At 41.5% G+C, this 23,569-nt stretch overlaps 1 protein-coding gene across 1 annotated transcript in view; it reads right to left on the bottom strand.

Annotated features, from left to right (window-relative positions):
- mmp17a (matrix metallopeptidase 17a) overlaps positions 1 to 23,569 on the bottom strand; it is a 78,503-nt gene that overhangs the window by 4,663 nt on the left and 50,271 nt on the right. Inside the window, exons 4-9 of the mRNA XM_066645942.1 lie at positions 19,845 to 20,131; positions 13,259 to 13,435; positions 6,708 to 6,810; positions 5,881 to 5,963; positions 5,065 to 5,217; positions 4,276 to 4,533 (exon numbers count right to left, since the gene is read on the bottom strand). Of these exons, the coding sequence (XP_066502039.1) occupies positions 4,276 to 4,533; positions 5,065 to 5,217; positions 5,881 to 5,963; positions 6,708 to 6,810; positions 13,259 to 13,435; positions 19,845 to 20,131 (1,061 nt within the window). The remainder of the gene's footprint in view (positions 1 to 4,275; positions 4,534 to 5,064; positions 5,218 to 5,880; positions 5,964 to 6,707; positions 6,811 to 13,258; positions 13,436 to 19,844; positions 20,132 to 23,569) is intronic.

Raw genomic sequence — 23,569 nt, 5'->3', positions numbered from 1 at the left:
TTACTGAACACAGTGATTCATAGTCAGAAAGTGATAAACTTTATATCAGTAGTGAATAAGGCTGTTCTGCTGCATCACTACATTTCCTCACACTTGTCAAGTTTTCCTTCTCTCTTTGTGGCTCTCTGCTGGTGGAAGAGGCCTGTGGTGCTGTCTCTCTCTGAAGAGGCTCCATCTGCCAAGCCCCCAGGTCTCAGATAGAGTTTCCCGCTTGGAGGTGGGGGGCAGGCTGGGCTGAGAACTGTCGCTTTTTAGCTTGGCCTATGCTCACACACACTTCAAACAGCTGTGAGCAGGACCTCTGGAGCTGGCAGCCTCTCAAAGGACCACACACCTGACACGCTAACATGCTTTTCTCCACACACATCCGGCCACCACAGGGGCTAAAACGAGCAGCACTGACACTGCTCCCACCAAGCCCAATGCAGTGTGTGTGTGTGTGTGGAGACAGTTAGATAAAGTTATCTAGACAGTTAGATAGAATACTATATTCAACAGCTATGGTCCTATATTCGATTCTAAGGTCTTTTATGTGTTAGAAATGCCTTTATATACAGAACACCAATATGTACTACACAGATTATTCATTCATTATCTGTAACCGCTTATCCAGTTCAGGGTCACGGTACCACAAGCTTTCTCAATTTTGATATTTAAGTAACTCATAAACAAGTACTTTAAGTAGTATCTAACCTCACATATTCCTACCTTTACTCATATACAAAAGTATTTTCCTCCCTCTAGTTCTGCTTAGGAGACATAGAGAAGCAGATAGTTTGCAGAAAGAGTGAGAAAGTGAAGGGACTGAAAAGGTTGCACAGATTTTAATGAGATATTTGTGTCTGTGTGTGTGGTCTGAGAATATTGAGTTTTTCTTTTCTGAATAGAAAAATGAAAAATGAGGAAATGGCATGTTATTGGAAACTGGGAGTAGGAGTAAAATGAGGCAAAGGGAAAGAGAAATAGAAAGTCACAGTAAGCCTGTGGGAGGGCATTAGTGCTGTGATGAACACCGTGGTGTGGTTCGGCTCTCTACAGTGCCGTATTGATTGGTATGATGACTGAGTTGTGTCTGTGAGAACATGACTCGGTATAGTCCTTTGCTTGCATTGTCCAGGCAAACAACACATTGCAAATCTAAAGGCAGACAATGTTTGTAGGATCCTACACAGAAAAAAACAACCACTGTCAATTTAGTTTATGTTGAAATGACAGTGGAAATCATTGGAAAATAAAAGCTGTTTGCTGTAAGCTTAACCGTTTATGGATTTTTATCGGCTCTACTTAATAAGCAACATTTGCAGCCATCCTAATACTCCTGGGTTATTACAGTGCCATTACATTTTCTAAGACAGCTGTTCTTAAACTAGGGGCTGTTGCTCTCTGGGGATCTCAAGGGGGCAGTAGGGGGGACACAACATAATTTCAAACATCTTACACTATACATGGGCACCTGCTTATCCACCACATCTTCTGAAATCAAAGGTATTAACCAGGAGTTTTTCCACATCTTTCCAGCAGTAAGTAAAAAGTTCTGTGAACATATGATGGAATTTGGCCTCAAGAACAAAGTAAGATAAGTTACAAATGTTGAATCCAAACATTTTGAGTGGAACACCATCTATCAAAAGATTGGAGGCTAGGGGGCTTTGTAGCCCTCTAACCAAGCTCTCATGGCTGAATGCATTTAAGGCTGGACAATATGGCCAAAATTTATATCACGATTCATTCATTCATTATCTGTAAGCGCTTATCCAGTTCAGGGTCGCAGTGGGTCCAGAGCCTACCTGGAATCATTGGGCAAAAGGCGGGAATACACCCTGGAGGGGGCGCCAGTCATTCACAGGGCAACACACACATTCACACCTACGATATCGATATGAACAGTATAAAATCCAATGAAAACCTTCCAAGAACAAACAAGAAACATGACATCACCATCAAACATAAACCTATTGGTTGATCAATATTAATATTTTGAAATTAAATTTTAAATTGAGTGCGCTGAACTGATGACAGCACCCCGTAATGAATGTCAGTCAGTGACAGATGTTGCCAGATGTATATTTAAATATAAAAAAAATGTGTTTAATAATCATATTGTCACGCCCTCGTCTCGTCATGTCTGTTTTCCCCGGTCATGTGCTCTTTTAGCACATGGCTATGTTTGTTTATATTCTAGTCTCGCCTTTGTCCTGCCTCCTCGTCTGTCATTTGTTAACCTGTCCCCTCGTTATCTGTCCAGGTGTGTCTCGTTTATGTCTAGTATTTAAGCCCTCTTGTCTCACATCCTCTTGTCGAACATTTCTCCTTTCTCCTGTCTCCGTAGTTTTCCCTGTCGTCTTTTCTTTTCCTTTGTGGTTGTTTCGCTTTTTGTCTGTCTGTCCCGTTTACCCTGTCTAGTTCCCTGTGTTTAATTTAGCCTGCTTGGCTCCCTGTTTGTTTTCGTTCTGTTTAAGTTTCTTTGTTTTGTTATATTTTTCTGTATTAAAAATCCTGTGTTTTAGCAAGTGCGTCCGCTTCCGTCAGTCCCCCCTCATTCCTGACACATATCATTGTTATTGAAACATTTTATATTGCGATGTATATTAATATTGAATTATTGTCAAGCCCATAATGCAATAAATAATATAATATTTTATTATAATATCATATAAGAATAGAAGCTGTTGCTGTAGCAAAGAAAGACCCCAACAAACTCCCAATTAAACGAACCTAGTCAATTACATTCATTAAATAACCTACTTTTGATTTCATCAAGGTTCATAAAGTTGTGGGCACGTACTTTAAGCCACAGAAGCTCTAAATGCCCGCATTCCATTGCAGACATGGCATACAATTCAAATAATTTTTATAAACTGATTAAATGTATTTTAATACTCTCTGAATAACATGTGGGGTGTGTTTACAAGTGAGTAGTTTACAAGCCAGTCTTCAAGGAAATGGGCTTTTCATCATCTTATTGAAACTAATTTAATTCTTAATTTACACGGAGAATGAAAAGAATGTGTGTGTTAGTCTGTCTTTGTGTGTGCCTCTGTGTGTTTGTGTCTTTTCTCATGTTGCTTAGGCTATTCAATTTAATTCACAGCAGGATGATTCAAAGGCATGCTCTCTGGTCTTCAGTGCAGTAAAGACTATTACCATGGAAGTGACATGCATGTATTCTCTCTTCTTCTCTTACAAATACACACACACACATATAAATACACACACACACACACACACACACACACACACACACACACACACACACACATATATATATAAATACACACACACACACACACACACACACATATAAATACACACACACACAAAGACAGTGCAAGATGCCCCTGTCAGTCTAAATTAACTGATCTAATGTGGTGGATAGCCTTCCTCAACATTACTGTCCTTGAACACCCAATAATTCTCTCCAGACGCCACACAAAGGGCACTTCTAGTCTGTTTCAATGAACCAATAAAGACTGTAGGTGCCTAATTAGAATAAACTTGGATTCAACTGGAATTCAACCCAGATAGTCCATGTGCTTTATCTTGGCCATTATTTTTATGCCTGTGTTGTAATTTAATGTTGCACATTACTGTGCTAAAGTGAGAGACTGTCTTTTATTTCACACTTATTACACAGTACATGATGCTCCCGCTGCCTTCTCATCAGACAGACTCCTTCGCTGCTGCTATGACAACCGCACAATTAAAAACATCTGTCAGCACATCTTTCATAACCCAAACAAGAAAGCCGTTTCTGCCCAGTCTGACAGGCCCAGACAAAATGTAGATAACAAGAGGGTCATTCCAAAATACTGTGTGTGTTTATTTGTGAGCATCTTGGGTGCTGCTTTACAGTAACTAAGTAATGTACATGGAGCATTCATGGCATATTCATGAGCAGCACTGTAACACTCCATTACATATGCATACTCACTGCTCCACAGCCAAATGTCGAGCAGCTTTAGATCCCTCAAGACTGCACTTGAAATTTGGCTTGGAGACCTTAGACTTATTTGCAGCAGCTCCAGTCACTGTACAGACTATTATCTTATTATTATTGTACTTTAACAAAGGCAGATATACAGCTGGCGTTTTTTTTGGCCTGGTAAAAACTGTAAAATCATATATTTGCATGCATTTTCTAATAAAGGGACATAGACAGAGCCACAATGGAATCCTACAGGGAGATAACAGACAGAGGAACAAAGCTGCTGTGCATTTCAAAGCAGCATACTGACCAGGGACTTAGTAAAAAGAAAGTAGAAGAGAAGCACTCACTGTCAGACCAGCGCATGGCATCATCGAGCTGAGCTGGAATCCCTTTCCAGAGCGTGGTGTCTTTAGGGTAGCCCAGATCCATGCGCCGCAGATGGTCATCATAGCGCCAGTAACGGTTGTCCTTGAAGAAGTAGGTCTTGTCATTATGCAGCCAGACAAATACAGCGTCCACGCCCTCCACTGGCAGTCCAAAATCACTGACCGGACGCGGATAGCCTTCCTCCACAATGTTGTCCTTAAACACCCAGTATTTCTCTCCTAAAGCCAGAGAGAGGATGGATTTACAGTTTCCATGAGATTCATGAGATGCTCCTTCTAGAAATCAATAGTGGACCTAAGATCATCTTCAGTCAGAGACCACCCTTCATTTATTTAATTTAGTTAAGATTAGTGCAACGCTCAGGATTCAGAATATGTGACCTCTGGCGGCTAGATAGGTGAACATCAGCAACACAGACAAGCACACTCCAGTGGAACAGAGTAATGCACCTTTAATAGACAACAGTTAAATATATAAATTTCAGCATAAACTGTGTCCATTTTTACTTTATTACAACTTCTCTTTTTCACACCCACAAAGGTCAGTCTAATAAAGCAGTTGCATAAAAATTCACTAAATGATGTTAAGGTCTGAGTTCTGGGGTTGGAGGTGATCTACTGATCTGAGAGCAACACAGCACTTTCTTTTTTATGATTCGTGCCTTTTCTTCTTTAGTGTTTAAAACTTTCATCAGTAACAGATTGGAATTGAAATTGTGGCTGTAAAATTTAAGAACATCTCTTGCATACCTTTGAAGAAGACAATCTTATGGTCTCCTGGTCTCTCATATACAGCGTCTATACTGTCCAGGTTTGCAGGAAGTCCTCTCCAGAAGCGCTGGATCTGAGCAGGTCTCAAAGACACCAGGTGCCTCTCTCGAGTCAGGCGCCAAAAATATTTCCCTAGGAGAGGCACTGCAGTGTTACGCTCGCATGTGTATGTGATATTCCACTTTCATTCTGCTACTACACTTTTTCATTTTTGATTTAAAGATATCAGCTGTTCTTTACAAAGATGGAGCGAAACAGCAGACATTCTTCATTTAGGAGATACATTTTTTTGACAGTATGTTATTACATGATTCATATTCAATGTGATTCATTCCACTGCATGTGTATGTGTTATTCCAGTCATGTCACTTCATGCATACATGTGTATATATATTATACATGCTCTTCTGTGTGAATTACTCCAGCTGTTACGTTGTTCCATTGCATGGCTGACCAGGAAACCATGCTTAACTAAAGAGAAAACATGTGCATATGCCCTGGGGCCATGGAGACCCAAGTACCCAGCTGTCTGAAGTAGTCATTAAAACAAAAGCAAGACTCGTTTTTCAGCTGTGGGTGTGGTGATGCAAGCTGCATTTCTTTGCCCATCACTAGCAAAACAAAAGAGTGCTTGCACCCGGGTCAACAGTAAGTGCTCCACGATCAAACGCTCAGACTATACAAAGTCATTCCTGATTTAAAGTGTCCAAATTGTCCCCTGATCTCCTGTGAGTATGGCGACTGCTAGGCTATATTGATTTCAGCCTGGTCAGACTCTACAGAACGTGTCGGTACCTTTGAAAAAGAAGGCCTCGCCCCGGATCTGGGCCACTGCATCAAAATGACTGCTGCATCTGTCAGGGGCATCTCGCGCTGGTCTGAAAGGTATGAAGAAAAAGTGGATGGGAAAAAAAGAAAACAAATGAGGAAAGAAAGGACTGAAGGCACTGGTTGGTAGCAGAGGACAGTGAAGAATATATAACCTATCGCTCTATTGATCTGTGGCATTACTGAGGAATGGGATCTCGCGAGTGGGCGACTGTGCTCTCATGTAACTGTGTGGCAGTGCTTCGGCTTTTGCTGTATTTGCACAGGCAGCTTGGATGTGTTTGTGTAAACTCGTTAGGTATTTCAATTAAAAGTGGCCAAACATCAAGGGAGATGTTATCGCCGGGTTGCAGGAGGAGCCCTGGCATGCATTATCTCTGGGCTAATGACTGATTTAGGGGTTTGTCGTGTTTGGGTTGCTAACGAAGCAGCAATTATAGTGACAGTGGTGCTTTTGTGAGCTCCGACTCGCCCCGCGGCTTTATTAACAAATATCTTCATTCAGAGCCTGTTAAGAGTGCTCTCCGAGAGGAACGCATTAATGACCTTTGTCAGGCTTAAATCCACCTTTTCTACCCATCATCTGTGAAGATGGGAGTAAGAGAGAAATGAAAAGACACAAGCTGCTGGCACAAGCTAAATACCCCCTGTGAGAGGACAAGCACTGTTATTTGTTTGATTCTGACATTTGCTTTAGGAGGGCTGAGTGTTATTGTCTCAGCGTCAGCACATGTTCAGGGCACACTGACCTGGGGATGTTGTGTGTGCACACGCATGTGTGGAGCTCTACTCACGGCACTGTGGATCTGTTCTCTGGCAGGTCCAGGAGAACAGGTGGTTCGGCAGTCCGTGAGGGGTCATTTGGACGGATGGTGTGTGAGACTGAGTCCCGGACACCTGAAAAAAGACCCCCGACACCACACAAGTCACACCACAACCTCTAAACCACATGCACTAGCACATCCAAATACATCTTTTAAAAAATACAAACTTTTAAAAAGAAATGTCCCAGAAATGTATTATAATCATACACAAGACAACATGTAAAATATACTATGCCAATCCATTAGAGCTTCACATAGGGCCCACCACATTCTCTTCCTACATGCAGCCACATATTTTCTATTGTTCCAATCCTATAGCTACACCCTAAGGTTGCTGTGGCTGTTTATAATCTGATCAGCAACCAGCAACCCTTAATATCTACGGTTACTCATTGAGCCCAGCCCATGAGTACCCAAACCATCCACTGCATCACTCTTCACAGGGGTCATCAGATTGGCACCACCCCTTGTTAGTGTTTCACTAAATTAAGCCCACGACACCTCCAGAAGGCTCAATAGTGAAGTCTGTCGTCTCAGACCCACCCCCATTTCAATTACAGTCCTACCTTGCCCTTAAGTATCAACAACCGTAAATCCACACTGGCCTCCCTGGTGAATAAGGCTGTACCTAGCCCCACTGGCACCGTTAATGCACCACAACAGCACCTCTAAAGTGCATTTCCCCAACTAGTCTATCTTCTCCTTATCCACAAACACTGACTAGACCTTTCAGCTGTTTTTAGATAACTCCTTCACCACTGCCCTTTATTTCCGGCCCCTGATGCTGAACTGCACAATCAGGGATGTGGCAGACTTGGCTACAAATCCCCTAACACCTATCTCAACAGGACTTACATGTGCCTGCCACCCACGTTCCCTCACCTCAGCTGCCAAGTCCGCATACTTCAGCTTCTTCCTTTCGAATGCTTCGTCTACTGCATTCTCAAATGGAACTGTTAACTCTATGAAATAAACTATTCATTTACTTTCAGAGTACAGCACCATATCTGACTTCAGTGTTGTTAATGCAATGCACTCTGCAGTTTTTTTACTTATGTCCACCAGAAATTTCCAGTCTCGTGCTTCACCCCATCTACCAATATTTATAGCCTGTGCACACTCTCGAATACATTCACCCTTATGCACAAACCCAGTCACTTTATTACTACAACCACTCGTTAATGTGTTTTCCTCTAAGTGTGTGTTGTCCAACAAACCTGCTAAAACCCTTAACACCTAAGGTATATATGAATCCACCATTGTGTTCACCGCAAGAACCAAGAAATTTACTTTAGCCTTTCTGAATAAGCAAAAAATGGTATCTTTATGAATATATCAGCCTCACTTTTGATTACACAAAAGTACACACAATTAGAGTAACATTTATATTAACTTCTTTATGAACTGACAAATATTAGGTGCCACTGTGCTTGTTGATATTATTTATTCATTATCTGTAACCGCTTATCCAGTTCAGGGTCACTGTTGATCCGGAGCCTACCCGGAATCACTGGGTAGGAATACACCCCGGAGGGGGCGCCAATTCTTCACAGGGCAACACAAACTCACACATTCACTCACACACCTACAGACACTTTTGAGTCGACAATCCATCTGCCAATGTGTGTTTTTGGACTGTGGAGGAAACCCACGCAGACACAGGGAGAACACACCACACTCCTCACAGACAGTCACCCAGAGCAGGACTTGAACTCACAACCTCCAGGTCCCTGGAGCTGTGTGACTGCGACACTACCTGCTGCGCCACTTATTCTGTTATAACTGTATATTTTAAAATTGTGTTTATTTCATACACTCCATTTCAGCGCCAGGACTTACACTATTTATTTATTTTACCCTATAATGAAAACTAACAAATATTCTTGACAAAGGAATGTAACGTTCACAACTGGACTTTTAAACACTGTTTATACCTTTAGTGAGCAATTATATACCTCTACCGTACCATTGTTCTGAGAATGTAGATAGTGCACTATGTAGATCATGGAATAATGGCTTTTAGACACATAGTGTGCATTTTAACTTTAAGAGAAAGGCTTTAGCATTTAGCGCACTAGTTAGCGCATTATTGGGTGTAACACATTTTAAAATATGTGCAGCATTTCCTGTTCCTTCAACTTTCTAAAGAGGTAACACATTTTTCATAAAAAAATGAAACCGCCGTGTACCTCTCTCACTCACTCAGATCAAACGAAATGCTCCATATTGCTATTGTATTCTCTTCTGCACTATGCATCAATGACATTTAGAATTTATATAAAATCTCAGAAAATCAGTCCTAGCCATGGTGTTAATGACTTGACTGGTTCCCCTTGAGCCTAAGACTGGGCAAAACCTAGGGGATTGTCAACCACCTTGACCTACAATCCTTGCCTGATTTTATCTGTCTTTGTCACAGAAGCTCAGATCCCACCATCTGCTGCATTCTACAGCACCATTCTCCTGTCTTTGTTGTAGCTCTCTGTTATCCTTGGTGCCTGATATTAACGCTTCTTTCCTAACTTCCTATCTCTATCTGTCCCTCTATCCTCCCTCCCTTCCTTGGTCCTGGGTGTTTTGAGGCGAGGCTGGGTGCTCTGTGGCATGCAGCGCAGAGATAAGCTTGGGCTGAGGCTGCGAGACGGCCAATTAAACCCCACATTCTCCATCTGTCTCCTGCACTGCTGTGTAATTAAATCAATAATCCCCCAATTTAAACAAATCAATTCTCCTTCCTGTGCCCCTGTTTGGTTGATCCACAGTATCATATGGAGAGAGGAGCCTGCTGAGGGGGCACACATCATCAGAGACCCGCCCACCATCCCTGGTAATTATAGTGGGGGAGAGAGAGAGAGAGAGAGAGAGAGAGAGAGAGAGAGAGAGAGAGAGAACAAGAGAAAGTCAGAATATAGATAGAGATGTAGATCAAGAGAACAAGAGATAAAGAATATAGAGAGGTAGTTCAAGAGAATGAGAAAATGAGAAGGAGAGATAAATAGAGAGAGAAAGAAAGATTGAGAGAGCAAGAGAGAGAGAGAGTGAAAGATTGAGAGAGGGAGAGAGGGTAAGACAGAGTCACTAACGGATATGGGGAATCTGTTTGCCAGTCTGGGCATAAGTTCAGATCTTTCACCTCGTCTCTTCTCATCACTCTGCTGTGTTTTCTGTGTTGATGTAAAAGGAGGTGAGTGTGTCCCCCTGTGCTTTAGCGAACGTTACATTTGCTAAATCATCTAAAATTTAGAATGTGACATGAAAATGAAAAGATAATTTTAAACGATTTCTACATCTCCACAATGAAAAATATACAGAAAAAAAAACATTCTTAAAGGTGCATTCAATCATATTCACCATTGAATCTTATATTATGAAATGTTATTGCAAAAGCTAGAAGCCTGAAGATAACAGAGATTCTGTACTACACCTGTATAACAGCTACAAAACTATGATGACTGTCCTCATGTGGAAGACCTGCTCTATGGATAATAAACTCATTCATTTAGGGACTAGTCAAGTGAGTTTTATTTCTATCCACATTCATCCAATCAATCAATCATATTCAGGAGCCAACCCAGAATCATTGAGGACAAGGTAGAAATATACCCTGGACAGGGCTCCAGCCCATCAAAGGGCATCATCCATACACTCAGAGCCAGTCCACTATAATAACATGCGTTTTGGATTCTGACAGGAAACTGGAGCCCCTTAAAGAAAGTCATGCAGCTCCCACCATCAATACATTTTAACAGATAGTGAAAAGCTACTGGAATGTTCAATTTACATAACTTATTGTTAGGCGGAATGGTGGCCCATGGTGGTGTGTTCTCCCTGTGTCTGCGTGGGTTTCCTCCAGGTGCTCCGGTTTTCTCCCACAATCCAAAAACACACATTGGTAGGTGGATTGGCAACTCAAAATTGCCCTTAGGTGTGAGCGTGTGAGTGAATGTGTGAGTGTGTTTCACCCTGCAAAGGACTGGCGCCCCCTCCAGGGTGTGTTCCTGCCTTGTGCCCAGTGATTCCAGGTAGGCTCCGTACCCACTGCGACCCTGAACCGGATAAGGGTTACAGAAAATGACGGAATGAATGAATGAACCAGCTGTGCCTAGTTTTCATCCTTGTGATTGCCTAGGAAACTGTGAACCCCAACAGGCACACCAAAGTATGCTTTGCAGGCCTCACACATCTTTGCAGATGTTTCACAGAGTACTTTTGCACTCGTCTTTATAAATTGGCCACAAACATGGCAAAATGCGTCTGCCAAATGTATGCAACATCTTGATGCCATCTAATTAACTGTAGCTGCGTACACAAGGTCACTTATTCAGCAGAACATCAAATGAAATGGTTAGTTTAAGATAACTGTATCTATACTGCCATGTACACTTCTGGACAGTTCTAGAAACTTCTCGATAGTTGTCACAGTTCCAGAAGCTTGGGGGGTGCAAGGGCACAAGTCAATCATAAGGCACCACACACTCACCCTGTCCAAATTTAAAAATAATAATAATTGTTTTCAAATATCATATATGTTACTTACTCCACTGGTAAATCATTTTGCTCAGTTTAGAAAACAATAATGATCATTTATGAAGAATACTGCAGTAAAAACTGACATCTGCCATCTGAAATTGGTTAAAATAGCTTCATTTGATAATATTCTTACAACAATTTCATAATGAAATATATTAAATGCGTTAACTAGATTTAACATGACTATATTTGCCAAGACATCATATTTCTGTGTGGGGCTGACTGAGAGAGTAATGCAGGGTTGTGGAAAGTGATGTGTAAGAGAAGGCCTAGGGTAAATTACTTGAAAAAAACACAGCATTCCTCCCTTTTATAGGAATAGTTAGACGAAAAAAATCCATTTAAACCTGACACCATACGCAATCGATTAGCCAAGACTTGTGTGGTGTCTGGAGTTTGCTTCTTTAGTTTGAATCTAAAACTTATAAAACAAATAAGTCAGACTGGAGGTTTCATTAATGTCTCCTTAGGTTCTCCTCTACAACAACAAGATCAGATGGAAAGATGAAGGAGACTTTATCCTGTTGTTCAGCTATTTCTTCTGAGAAAAAAAGTCCAGCCATCTGACACATCTCAGAGTTGACATTCAGTGACACAGATCTGAAAATATACAACTGATCTTAAGAGTGGAATTGTAATAAGAAATGCAGACATTTCTCATCCAGGACTAGAAACAATAGCTTATAGCCCATCAATTAACCATGCCAATAACATGTCTATCACACACCACATAACTGTAAATACAGGTGTTAAGCCTCGAACGTCATATAAAAAATAATAACCTCTGTATCTTATTTGGTGAGGTGGAGAAAAAAACAAACATCAGATATAAAGTGGATGTTTTGGTATCATTAAATGATTCAGCAGGTTAAATAGAGAATGGTCCAGAGCACTGTGAGTGCTGTTTCTCTGTTTAGTTCATTTCAGATGGAGATAAACAACAGGTCCTTTTGCTTTCGACTGATGTATGCTGTTGTGGCTTGTGAATTTTTGGGAATAAAAATGACTAATGATTAAAAATGAGAGGAATTGTATTTTAATCACTGATGTACATTGTTTTCACACATTTCTGTGTTGTTTGCCAGTCAAGTAAACGACATTTAAGCCAGCAGGTATGTACTGTACGAACCAGAGCAGAGTTATTTAAACTGTAGGGTCACCCCTAAACTAAACTTAAGTTTAGTATTGTTTATTTTATTTTGATAGCTATCAATTATAGGGGCGGTATGGTAGTGTCGTGGTCACACAGCTCCAGGGTCCTGGGGTTGAGGGTTTGAGCCTGTGAGGAGACTTGAGTCTGTGAGGAGTTTGGTGTATTCTCTCAGTATCCGTGTGGGTTTCCTCCGGATCCTCTGGTTTCCTCCCATGTCCATAGGTGTGAGTGAATGTGTGAGTGTGTGTTGCCCTGTGAAGGACTGGTGCCCCCTCCAGGGTGTGTTTCTGCCTTGCGCTCTGTTGATTCCGGGTAGGCTCCAGACCCACCGCGACCCTGAACTGGATAAGCGCTTACAGACGATGAACGAATGAATGAACAGTAAATTATCAAAAATTAGTGTCTCATGAGAAATTTAGCATTATGGAATTTAAGCTACTTATTATTTTATTTTAAATTTTTTAACTTATTCTTTTCTTTTCTTATATTATAATTTATTTTATCCTGCTAGCTCTGTATAAATGGGATGATTTGCCTTGATTTTTGAAATAAGGCCTGAACATTGGCAAGGAAGCCTCCAGAGAAAAACTGTGTACAGCCACCCTCTCAACTAATGAATGGTACAAAGAAGATGACTTAAAGAACAACAATGTAAACCAGACACGTGCTCTATGAAAAAAGAGAGAGCTGGAGGAGTCTGGAGTGAAAACAGTGTGAATCACTCAAAAATCTATTGTATAAACAGAGTAAAGATGGAGGTGTATGAAGTGAAAAACTGAAAAAATAAAACTGAAAAGAATAATGAGCATCTGTAGTGGGAGGAGGTGTTTATTCTTACCGTAAAGCTGCCAGACTCTGACCTTGTCCTCATAGGGGAGGTCGTATTTGAGCGGGTCGCCCACAGGGCCCTGGTAGTATGGCCTCATGATGGACTCGATGGCAGACGTATGGGCGAGCCCGATGGCATGTCCAAACTCATGAACGGCCACGGCAAACAAGTCCATCCCATGAGAATCTGCACACAATGAGAAAAGAAAAGCCTTGAGCACATATTGTGCAAAGATTTAGACATCTTAGTCTACAGCACTTAATGATCAACTCCCAAGTGATAGAACAGCAGAAGTCAGGACACTCAGTTGCATAACACTGTAATTATAAATGCAGCTCTCGCTGGTGCGATGGGGATTTTGATGTCACTTGAAAAACATTACTAGCCTTTTTTATTTTTTTTCCAAGAGGTTCTTCTTCGTGCATTCATCTCCATAGACAGACAGTTTTAAGAGGTTCACTCAGACACAAAGGCTTTCACACCTTCCCGTTAAATGGCCCTGAGAGATAGCAATATAGTCATAGCCAGGAAACTGTCAATCAAATATTTAGTCAAAGAGAAAGGAAAAGCCAGAGAGAGAGAGAGAGAACGAGAAAAAGAGAGAGACAGAGAGAGCAAGCCCCAAGCTGTGCAGCTGGGGGGAATCTGCTGAAAGTTGTGGCAGTTGTCCTCCCCCTATAAATCTGTGAAAAAGCAGAACTCAGCTAGTCTGGCTCATCGGGAGCCAAGAATTAAAGCTGCGATGCGCTGATTAAGATTAAGACTTAAAGATTAGGGTGCACATCTCAAAACGAGTCCTCAGCTTTCCTCTGCAGGTTCCCTTAGGTTCTCACATGCGTCAACACACTTCAAAGATTCCAAGACACAAAAGGCAACTTTTCCTGGGCTTTGGTAGTCACCTGGATGACTTACAGGCACAATGCACACTCTAATCTGCACATGCACACGCTATGAAAGCCTGAAAAATGCATCAGCTCCAAAGAGTTCCATTTTAATGGCATTCTCATTCCAACGCCGCTGCATTTATTTGTGCCTGTCAGAGGCCTGCAGTGCTTTGCGATGATCGTTTGGCAACAGTAACACACTCTTTCAGATGAATCTTGCTACATCCAGGAGGCACTGTGCAACTAGACACACACCATCCTGGATAAAGGTGCATCTGCTGGCACTCAGAGAAGCCTACAGCAATGTATCCGTCAGTTTAAGTCTCCCCTGTGAATTACGCTCTTAAATGTAACTTTCATTATTTACTTTACTTTCACAGGACAACTTGAGCATCTTTAAAAACTTATAAATTCTTTTTTTTTTAAATAAAAAATAAAAATAACTCTAATGCTATTTTTGCTATTCCTATTTCTGTTTGGACGACTATGAAATATCAATATCTCATCTCATATTAATAAAGAGTTGTTGCCAAACTGCAAAGTTGAATTAATTAAAGTTACCCTATGCTCCTGTACATACACATTTTCTGTTTTAATTTGGGTGTTTGTTTGTTTTAGTTATTTTATTTTCTAATTTCAACAAATTCCTACCTTTTCAAAAAGCTAGCACAGTGCTATCTGCTCCTTCTTGTCGAGAACTTTAACACTGCGTTCACACTTGAGGGATGTAGTGGCCTGTACTTCATTTTCAGGACTGTCAAATTCCAATGACATGAGGCAATACAAATGTTGGTGACTGGAAATGGGCAGAGTTAGCAATATAATTGAGATGAGTTTAACTTTATGCAAATTATGAGTGAAGCAATGTGGCAATGACCAATGAGAACTGAGCAAAATAGAGTTTTATTTACTATGGCAATGTGGAACAGTCAAGGGTGTAGAAAGGGTGTATAATTAGCATTGATGTAAGTGACGTGACCCCACCAATATCCAGCGATTATTGAATTGTCCCAACCAATAATTTTATGCCCTCCAAAAAAACAAAAAACAAAACAGATCTCTCAACATCTCATTAAACTAGAGTTGCAGAAAAGGTTAAATCACGTTCTCTACTCGAGTCCTCCCTCCCTCTAGCACATGGTTAGTGTGATTAGCTGTGCCTTTTGTTTGTTACCAGCACCGAAACTGTGCAAGACTCAGGTGCAATGTGTGTGACACATGGGTGTCAAAAGTGAGTGAGGATGACAGCAAAAAAGAAGAAGATGGACATAACGAGCTAAGAAATGCGCAAGTCACTTAAAGTCAAGTTTGCTAATAAAATGAGTACATCATTATAACGTGGCAATGCTAGCTAGCTTTTGGCGCACAGCTTACTGTAGGCTATACTCATCTGTAGCTATGAATAACATGGTTTGGAAATTAGATGGCTTATTGGTTTGAAAGTGGCAACACTATCTCAATGAAAAGATGTCATGTACTTTCACTGACACATTGAGAGAGATTTTTTCTGTGATTGTAACTTTGTTGGTTTTGTGGAGATTATGCAGTGCTCCATCTTCTTTTATTATTACTGATGTATGTGACCAGTTTCATTTGCACTATGGCTGAAGAAAACTGAGGTCTAAACTACTTCTTTGTCAGTCATTAGTTTAACATTAATTTAACATTATATAATTGACTAATTTAATTATGAATTGTTATTCAGAATAGTTTAAAAGCATGTAGAATAGAATGTGTAGTATACCAGTCCTTTATCATTTTATCACGGAGCAAAGAGAAAACAAGCAACAAAAACAGGCATTGTGGGGGGTGGGGGGGCAGGAGGTTAGATTCAATAGTCCCCACCAATGTCAAGAGAATAGCTACGCCCTTGGGAACTGTGCCCATTATTGGGTTCCTAGATACTAGTTTCTATAGAAAACAAGTCTGTGGCGAGCCAGTCCTGAAAGATACTTCTTTACAGATTTATCGAGAAATAAACAAACTGCTGTAAATAGATGCCAGCAATTGCCAATAACAAATGCAGCTGTCCTCTCACACTGACTGCACCGACAGTAATGCCCTACATACAGATTGAATTTATAGACAAAATTTCCCACCGAATTTTTATTTTCAGCAGGATCACATCCGATTTGTGATTTAAAACAGGCAGAACAGTGTGTGATTAGATCCTGTGTGTGCTCCACAGCACCTATAGCAAGTAAATGATGGCATACCACCATGATGTATTTTTTTTTTCTTACGTCAGTGAATCCATGGCAACAAAAGGTCGCCTTGAGCTCAGAAACACCCACAAGTGATGAGCGACCGGTGACTTGGATGACAGCAGGTGAAAAATTGCTGCCAGTGTGAATGTACAGTTAGTTTGGTGAGGTGACAGAGTGAGTTACAGGCCAGTCCAGTGTGCCTCTCCTCTAACAAGAAATCCCACTTCCATCCATTTTCAGGGTGTTAAGTACCCAGGACTAATCACTGACAGCTAGGTAACACAGGTGATAATGGACCAGGGAAATTTCTCCTAGCTACTGTCTGGGTCAATGTACCTCGCAGACACATACAGCACATAAGCACACACATACACACACACACAAATCAAAGGCTTGTGCCAAATTGCAAAAGTCATCAAAAACACACCTGCTTAATGAGGCTTCTCTTCCAGCCACAATAATCAGTCTGCATTAGCGAGCAACCGGTGGAGAGAGAATTAATAAAAGCAATCTGCATGCTGTCAAAACAAAGCAGCACTCCCTTGACTCCACTTAGCCGACCCAAGAGAGCTTACCAAAGGCACGCCACAGGATGCTTCAGCTGCCAATCATCTGATGAAGCTCCGCCCATCAGCTTAAGTGGAGCATTTAGCATTCTGCAAGAGAGGCGCTTCTTCTCGTGCCCCGTTTGGGTTTAGAGGTAATTAGACACATTAGCGGACCGTCCTCAAAGGGGAAAGTTCTAAGGTCCTGCCAAGAACAATATACTCAAAGATGTTTCCCTCGGACCGTGGAGGAGGTGGAAGAGTGGGTGAAGGAGAAAATGCAATTACTCAAGTTCTTGTTCCTATGATGAGGTCCATTCATCTTAAGGAGATTAAAGTCAGAATCTGCTGAACCTTAGAGGACCACTTTCTCCCCCCGACCTTACACCATCCCAGCATTATCAAACATTATCTCCTCTTTGCTAAACAGTAACAGGCACTGAACACACTGGAACAAGACGTGCTCTTCGCAGAGCCTCTCACAACAAGAAGCAGGTTCAAGAGAAGCCCACCGCAGTGAAAGAAAATGAATTGGCTCATTTCGTTCAGCTAGCAGACTCTGTCTGTTGGACTGTGAAACCTGACAGAAATTCAAAACACTGTATAATTAGCTTGTTTCATTTCTGTCCATAACTGGTGCCAAAATAATAAAACATAAATAAATAAAACACACTGGAGCAAAATGCCTTGGGAGCAACATGCTATATTTGAGGTCATTAAGTGCATTAACGGAGAAGCCTGGTTTGTCTTCCCGATTTCTGAGAGGACACTTGGCAGAGGAAGAAGACAGCAAAGTTGAAATGAGACTCGTTACGAAACGACATACGAGCAAAGACACTCTAAAAAAAAGCATCTTAAGTGATGGCTGAACAATGCTCTGTGGCAGTGAAGTATACAGCAATAAAGCAAAGCAGAACGAGGATGGTCTGAAGAGGATGTAGGAGGCCTGTGGCAGGTGATGTGTTCATTAAACATGAAAAGGTAGGGATAGTTTGAAAAAGTGTGAAAATGAAGGTGACACTGCTACCGTGGGGATACCAAAAACATACCGTATGAAAAAAACTCATGTTTCTAGCGCTAAATTAAATCATACATTTCTTTAAGGCAATCTCTCTCTAAGTTTTTACATTATACGCATATACATTACACGGTCTAAGGATTATGGGCACCATTTCATTTTATGTTTCATCTGAAACAAAAGGGGACACATTATAGCCCATTTTTCCACTGCGCACCCAGTTCTCTGCTGTCTTAATAAAACGTCTGTGACACGCTTTGTTCAAAATACCACATGGATCTAACAACACAGCACTTTTCACTTTTCACTCACCCTGTCTAAACAGTCCTTTTCAGAATGATCGGTTTCAGCTCCTGCTGAGAACAAGCCTCTGTCCATCACTATGACTAGAGCTGTGACTGAAGAGACTCAAATGAGCTCCAGATCCCCTTTTCTGTAGTAACAGCTTCCTTTTTTTTGGAAGGAATTACACTGGATGTGGGAATATTTCTATGAGATTGGATTGCATTCAGTCACTCAAGCATTAGTGATGTCAACTACTGGTAGTTGATGATTAGTTCTTGTTTAAAAAATAATTTAACTTTTGCAAAAAGTTTTGAATGTGGCTTCACATTTCATTTAGTGAACGTAATGCTCCACAGATTCATCATTGTTTCATAGCAGTACAGTGCAATTTGAACTCAATTTGCATTTACCCCATCCATGAAAGTGAATACAAACACACACACTAGCAATTACAGGCACGCCCACTCAAGGAGGCTGTTTAGAGTTTAGAGGTCTTGCTTAATGGCACGGATTCAGCCATGGATGCTGATGAGGGAGAAAGCACTCTTCCTTCATTCTCTTGACTGTATTATTTCCTGCTGGTCCAGGTGATCGAGCAATTGAATTTTCTGGCCCAAGCCCACTTCTGCAACACATAGGCTATGGCTGCCCAAATAGATTGAATCCCTCACTGCATTCAGACTACTGCTAAAGAAAGTTAGTCTCAGTTATTTAATATTTCTAGCTGTCTGTGCACCACTTGAAAAGTGTGAAAACCTTTCAATTTTTTGAACATCTGAATGCTGAAACCTGCAGGTGAGAGGTATTAATATTATTAAGATTAGTGGTGCTTACTCAGAAGAGTGAAAAATGTTAACTGCAGACTTGGAGATACTGTACACAGTGACTACAGAGAGTCTGACTTAGGTCTTAAGTATCCCTCTCTCTCTCTCTCTCTCGCTCTCGCTCTACATCATTATACACACACCTGCCAAGCTCCCATGCAAACATCTGCTTGCCTGATGGGAGGCCTAATTGGTGCATAGTCCAGTGCTGTCCAGGAGCATATGGCCCCAGGCGCCAGAGAGGATTGAAAGAAGGGAGTGTTGGATACGCCCTGTCCCCAGCAGGGAGTTCACTGGCTGGGCAGCTTTGTATAACAAGGTCCACCCCCTCCCTCAACCACCATTTTCACACTTTCCAAACCACAGTGTCCTGCTCAGGCCCTCAGCCAGGCTCCTCATTTCTGGATGAGAATAGGGTCCAGAGGAGGCCCAGAAAACAGGGCCAGGGCAATTGGATGATGCTAAAGTACAGCTGCTGCTCTCAGATTGGCATTAGATCTAGAGACCGGCTCTATACAGATTACACAAGACCAAGTGTGAGGTCAAAAACCTAGCTTAAACTTAAACATCCATTTCATGGACCCTGCACACTCTTGGGGAAAAAAATCTCATGAACATGAAACTGTCTAGGGCATGGCCTTATCTTTTCTCAGGATATTTGACTGCAAGGATGTAAAGGTACATAAAACCTCCTTTTCCCCCTGAGAATGTGAATGTATTGTACTGAGATAAGGTACAAAATCAGACCTAAAGACTATTGTTATAGGGTACCTTGATAGACAAAATCGCATCAGTATATTACCCTTTAAAAGTGTACTGCTACAGCTGTTACCTGGAGATCTAAAGGTCCAGGCCTCGTCATCATCAAAGTGTGTGTCCCCAGCTGTGAAACGCTCTCCTGGAAAGAAAGCATGGGCCACAGTGCCCCCTGGCCCATCGAAGGGGTAGCCGTCATTATGGTCAGCTTTGGTGAAGTCGATCTGGATGTCTGCCTCATTCCCTGCCACCTCATGGAAGTTTAAAGGCGCGATGTCGCTCCACACTTTCAGCGCGTAGTACATCAGAGCCCGAACCGTGTCCCTCCCCAGCAGAGCAGACTCCTTAGGAAACGTCCGCACCCTGGGAAAACAGAGGAAAATGTAAAATTGGGTGAAAAGGCTTGAACAGCCCTGGTAAAAACACTGAATTTCAAGGTGAAAATATGACATTTCAATAAAATTTTACCACATGTATTCTTTTTATCTGCAGGATCTACTAAACTGGAAGAAAGAAAATACAAAATGTAAAATATGCCATATTTATTGCATATTCTTTATCAGCGAATAAAATATAACACTACATTATGTAGGTGTCCTTTGCAGAGAATCCATATTCAAATTTCCTTAGAAATCCATAATGTAATTTCACCAGGACCACCCAAACCTGTTCCTGCAACTCCACGAGGCAACTGATATCAACATGAAACAACACTGTGTAGGCTCTAATCTTTTCCTGAGGCTAAGACAGGTGTTATTTTGCTTTCCAATTTTAAGCAGAAGACAACTCCAGCATAAAAAACAAAAACCAAAACAAACAACCAGACTGCTTTTGGCCTTTACAGATGATGAGAATTAAGGCTAGCATGAACACAAGGTACACAAAAGACTTACTGGAGCTTCCTCAATCTCGCCCACCCCGAAACTTGGATTAGGTGATGGTAGGATCTGTGTAAACAATGGTCCCTGTTTTCTTTCTCTCTTTCTATCCCACACGGCATGAGTCAGGTTTGTTGGAAGCCCAGCGCCACTCACAAACACAGTAATCTTCTGCACTAAGGGCAATTTGAGTCCCACGTTCAGGCAGAATCCAGATCGATGGGAAATTAATTTCCAGGTTCCTGCTATGCAAGTGTCAGGGAGTAACAGTAGACTTTGAATGAGATGCTTGTCCTCACAGTGCAAAAACCAGGCAAATGTGTTCTGAGACTACAAGAGTCAGGTGGAACGATCATGGCTTGTGGTGTAGTCAATAGCATAGCAACCTAGCCCCCTGTTAACGGCCGCTCAAGGGCAGCATGTAAATGTCTTCAGACAGCAACTTAAGGACTGTTAATGCAGAAAGGCACAAATCCCAACTCCGATCCAGGCATGATGCACATTAGCAGTAAGTCAAGGTCAGCACTAGCCTGAGCTGCATTTGAGATGAGATGAGCAATCTTCCTGTTAACTGTTTTAAAAGCATGGATCTGATCCACTACATGGATACTGCATTTACCTGCCTCACCCTGTCACTTTTCTGCATGACTTGAGCCAGCCATGTGATCGACATACAGATCGCTTCACATGCAGAGGATGCAGGGCACGTAAGCAGGACTGTGGAAAACTTTGGCTAGCTGTGACTATTCCAGTCAAACCTCTTTAAGCCTGTGACACACTCTTACATTGTCAACAGTACTTTGTATAGGGATGAATGTGAGCTGTGCTTACATCATTTGGGGGGGGGGGGTGTAAAAAGATCTAATATGTGCAAAGGAAATAAAAATAAAAAAATTACATTAAAATAAACATTCATTCATTCATTCATTCATTATCTGTAACCGCTTATCCAATTCAGGGTTGCGGTGGGTCCAGAGCCTACCTGGAATCATTGGGCGCAAGCCGGGGAATACACCCTGGAGGGGGCGCCAGTCCTTCACAGGGCTTTGACTAAACAGTAAATTGAAATTCTCATTTGTTTGCCGTTTCCTCCATCGTGCTAAACAATGTCATTAAACTCTTAATCAATGCTCGCTTGCTACTGTAGATTTATTATTCCACTCCCTATGATTATTACTTTGGGACAGTCACTAAGTATGACCAGCCTCCTTGGACCTTGGAATGCACAGATTAAGGACAGAGTGAGTAAGGGCCAGAAAGAGACAGTGGGCTGGATAGCATGTAAGCTTAGGCTTAATCAATAAAAAAACTAAAAAAGCACAGTTCAGTAAAAGTTGTTGTTGTTGTATTATAGAGTTATCTATGTTTTTGCAATAACGTGTAATTAATGTAATAATAAATCCAAGGTCAGCACTGGCCTGCACTGCATTATGAATGAGCTGAGCATTCTCATATTATTATTATTCTAACAGCATGGATCTGATCCTATAAATGGATATAGCATTTACCTGCCACTTTTCTGCATGACTTAAGCCTGCTGTGTGATCAACATACAGATTGCTTCACATACAGAGAAGGGTAAGCAGGACTTGATAAATGTGTACATGGCAACCACCGTAAATGTTTAACTGTCTGTATGTGTTAAATGAAGGTATTGGCATTCAATATTATTAAAAGAAATTAATGTGCATTGCAAAATAAAAAGAGCATATTAAAAGTGCAAAAATTTTACTCTTGCTTTTTCCAAGACTTGAAGATGTCTGAGGACAAACATCTGACTGCAGTTTGAAGATGTCTAAAAACACATGGCACGTTTCCATTGCATGGGTCCTATTCTACTCTGCTCTGCTTGCTGTTGGTAACTTATATGGGCTGGTTTTCCACTACAATGGCTACCCCCTAAAATGCAGCCAGTGATGTCACAAAACACCAAAGCCACAGGCTTTGGAAACCACAACAAACGATGGTAAAGTTAACCCTTAAGAGTATCTGATCAAGTCAGCAAGATCAAACCTCATGACTGGTTTAAGACGAGAAAGTCAAAACAAAGACAACTGAGCACTGCCACCTATTTCAGTTGAAAGTACAGGCTTGTGCTCTATGTTTGTATAAACAGAGATATCATTATGCAAATGTGATTTAAAAAATCATGCTCCCACGTGAGTTAAAGTGCACAAAATGGCATGAGACAGTCACTGAGAATATTTTTGATGACTTATAAAGGAAAGTGAAAAAGTCTACAATCTACTGAGCCAAAACTTTAAGGGCTATGTATCATCTACTCATTGGGTATTTGCATTTGCTTCCCGCCCCCAACCCCACCCACAGATCAGTAGTAATTTTACAAATGCCTAGTGCAGGGGTAACTTACAGTCCAGTTAGAGAAATCTTTTTCAAGCCAAGGTCCAGAAAATAAAGTATAACCTGTATTATTGTCAGGGTCTGTCAGGGTGGTGTGATGAGTAGATTCAGGGAGGCGGACACACTCGCTATAACACGGACTTTAATAACGATATGACAAAACAAACGAAGTAGAAACACGAACTAACATTACTAATAAACATGGGAAAGAGCACGAAACAACAATATAGGAATGGAGCAAAGAAACAAGCAAGAGAGACGGGTTAGAGCGAAGCGAGAGACGAGGAAACAGGAAACAAACGACAGAGCAAACAAAATCAAACAAAGAAACAAGAACAAAAAACAAGAACAAAAACAAAAAACAAGAACAAAAACAACTGGGTGGTACCCAGGACTGGCATGTGTCTGTGGGACTGTCCAAGGTGCCAGCCTGGGTACAGTTCTGGGGATTGGCCTTGAAGTCCTTGGGGCCGGAGCCACAGTCACAGGTTCAGAAGTGGCCGGAGCCACAGTCACTGGCTTCGAAACGGCCGGAGCCACAGTCACTGGCTTCGAAACGGCC

This window comes from Hoplias malabaricus, chromosome 15, assembly GCF_029633855.1.
Source record: "Hoplias malabaricus isolate fHopMal1 chromosome 15, fHopMal1.hap1, whole genome shotgun sequence".
Taxonomy (NCBI): Eukaryota; Metazoa; Chordata; class Actinopteri; order Characiformes; family Erythrinidae; genus Hoplias; species Hoplias malabaricus.
This window is presented reverse-complemented; position numbering and strand designations above follow the sequence as displayed.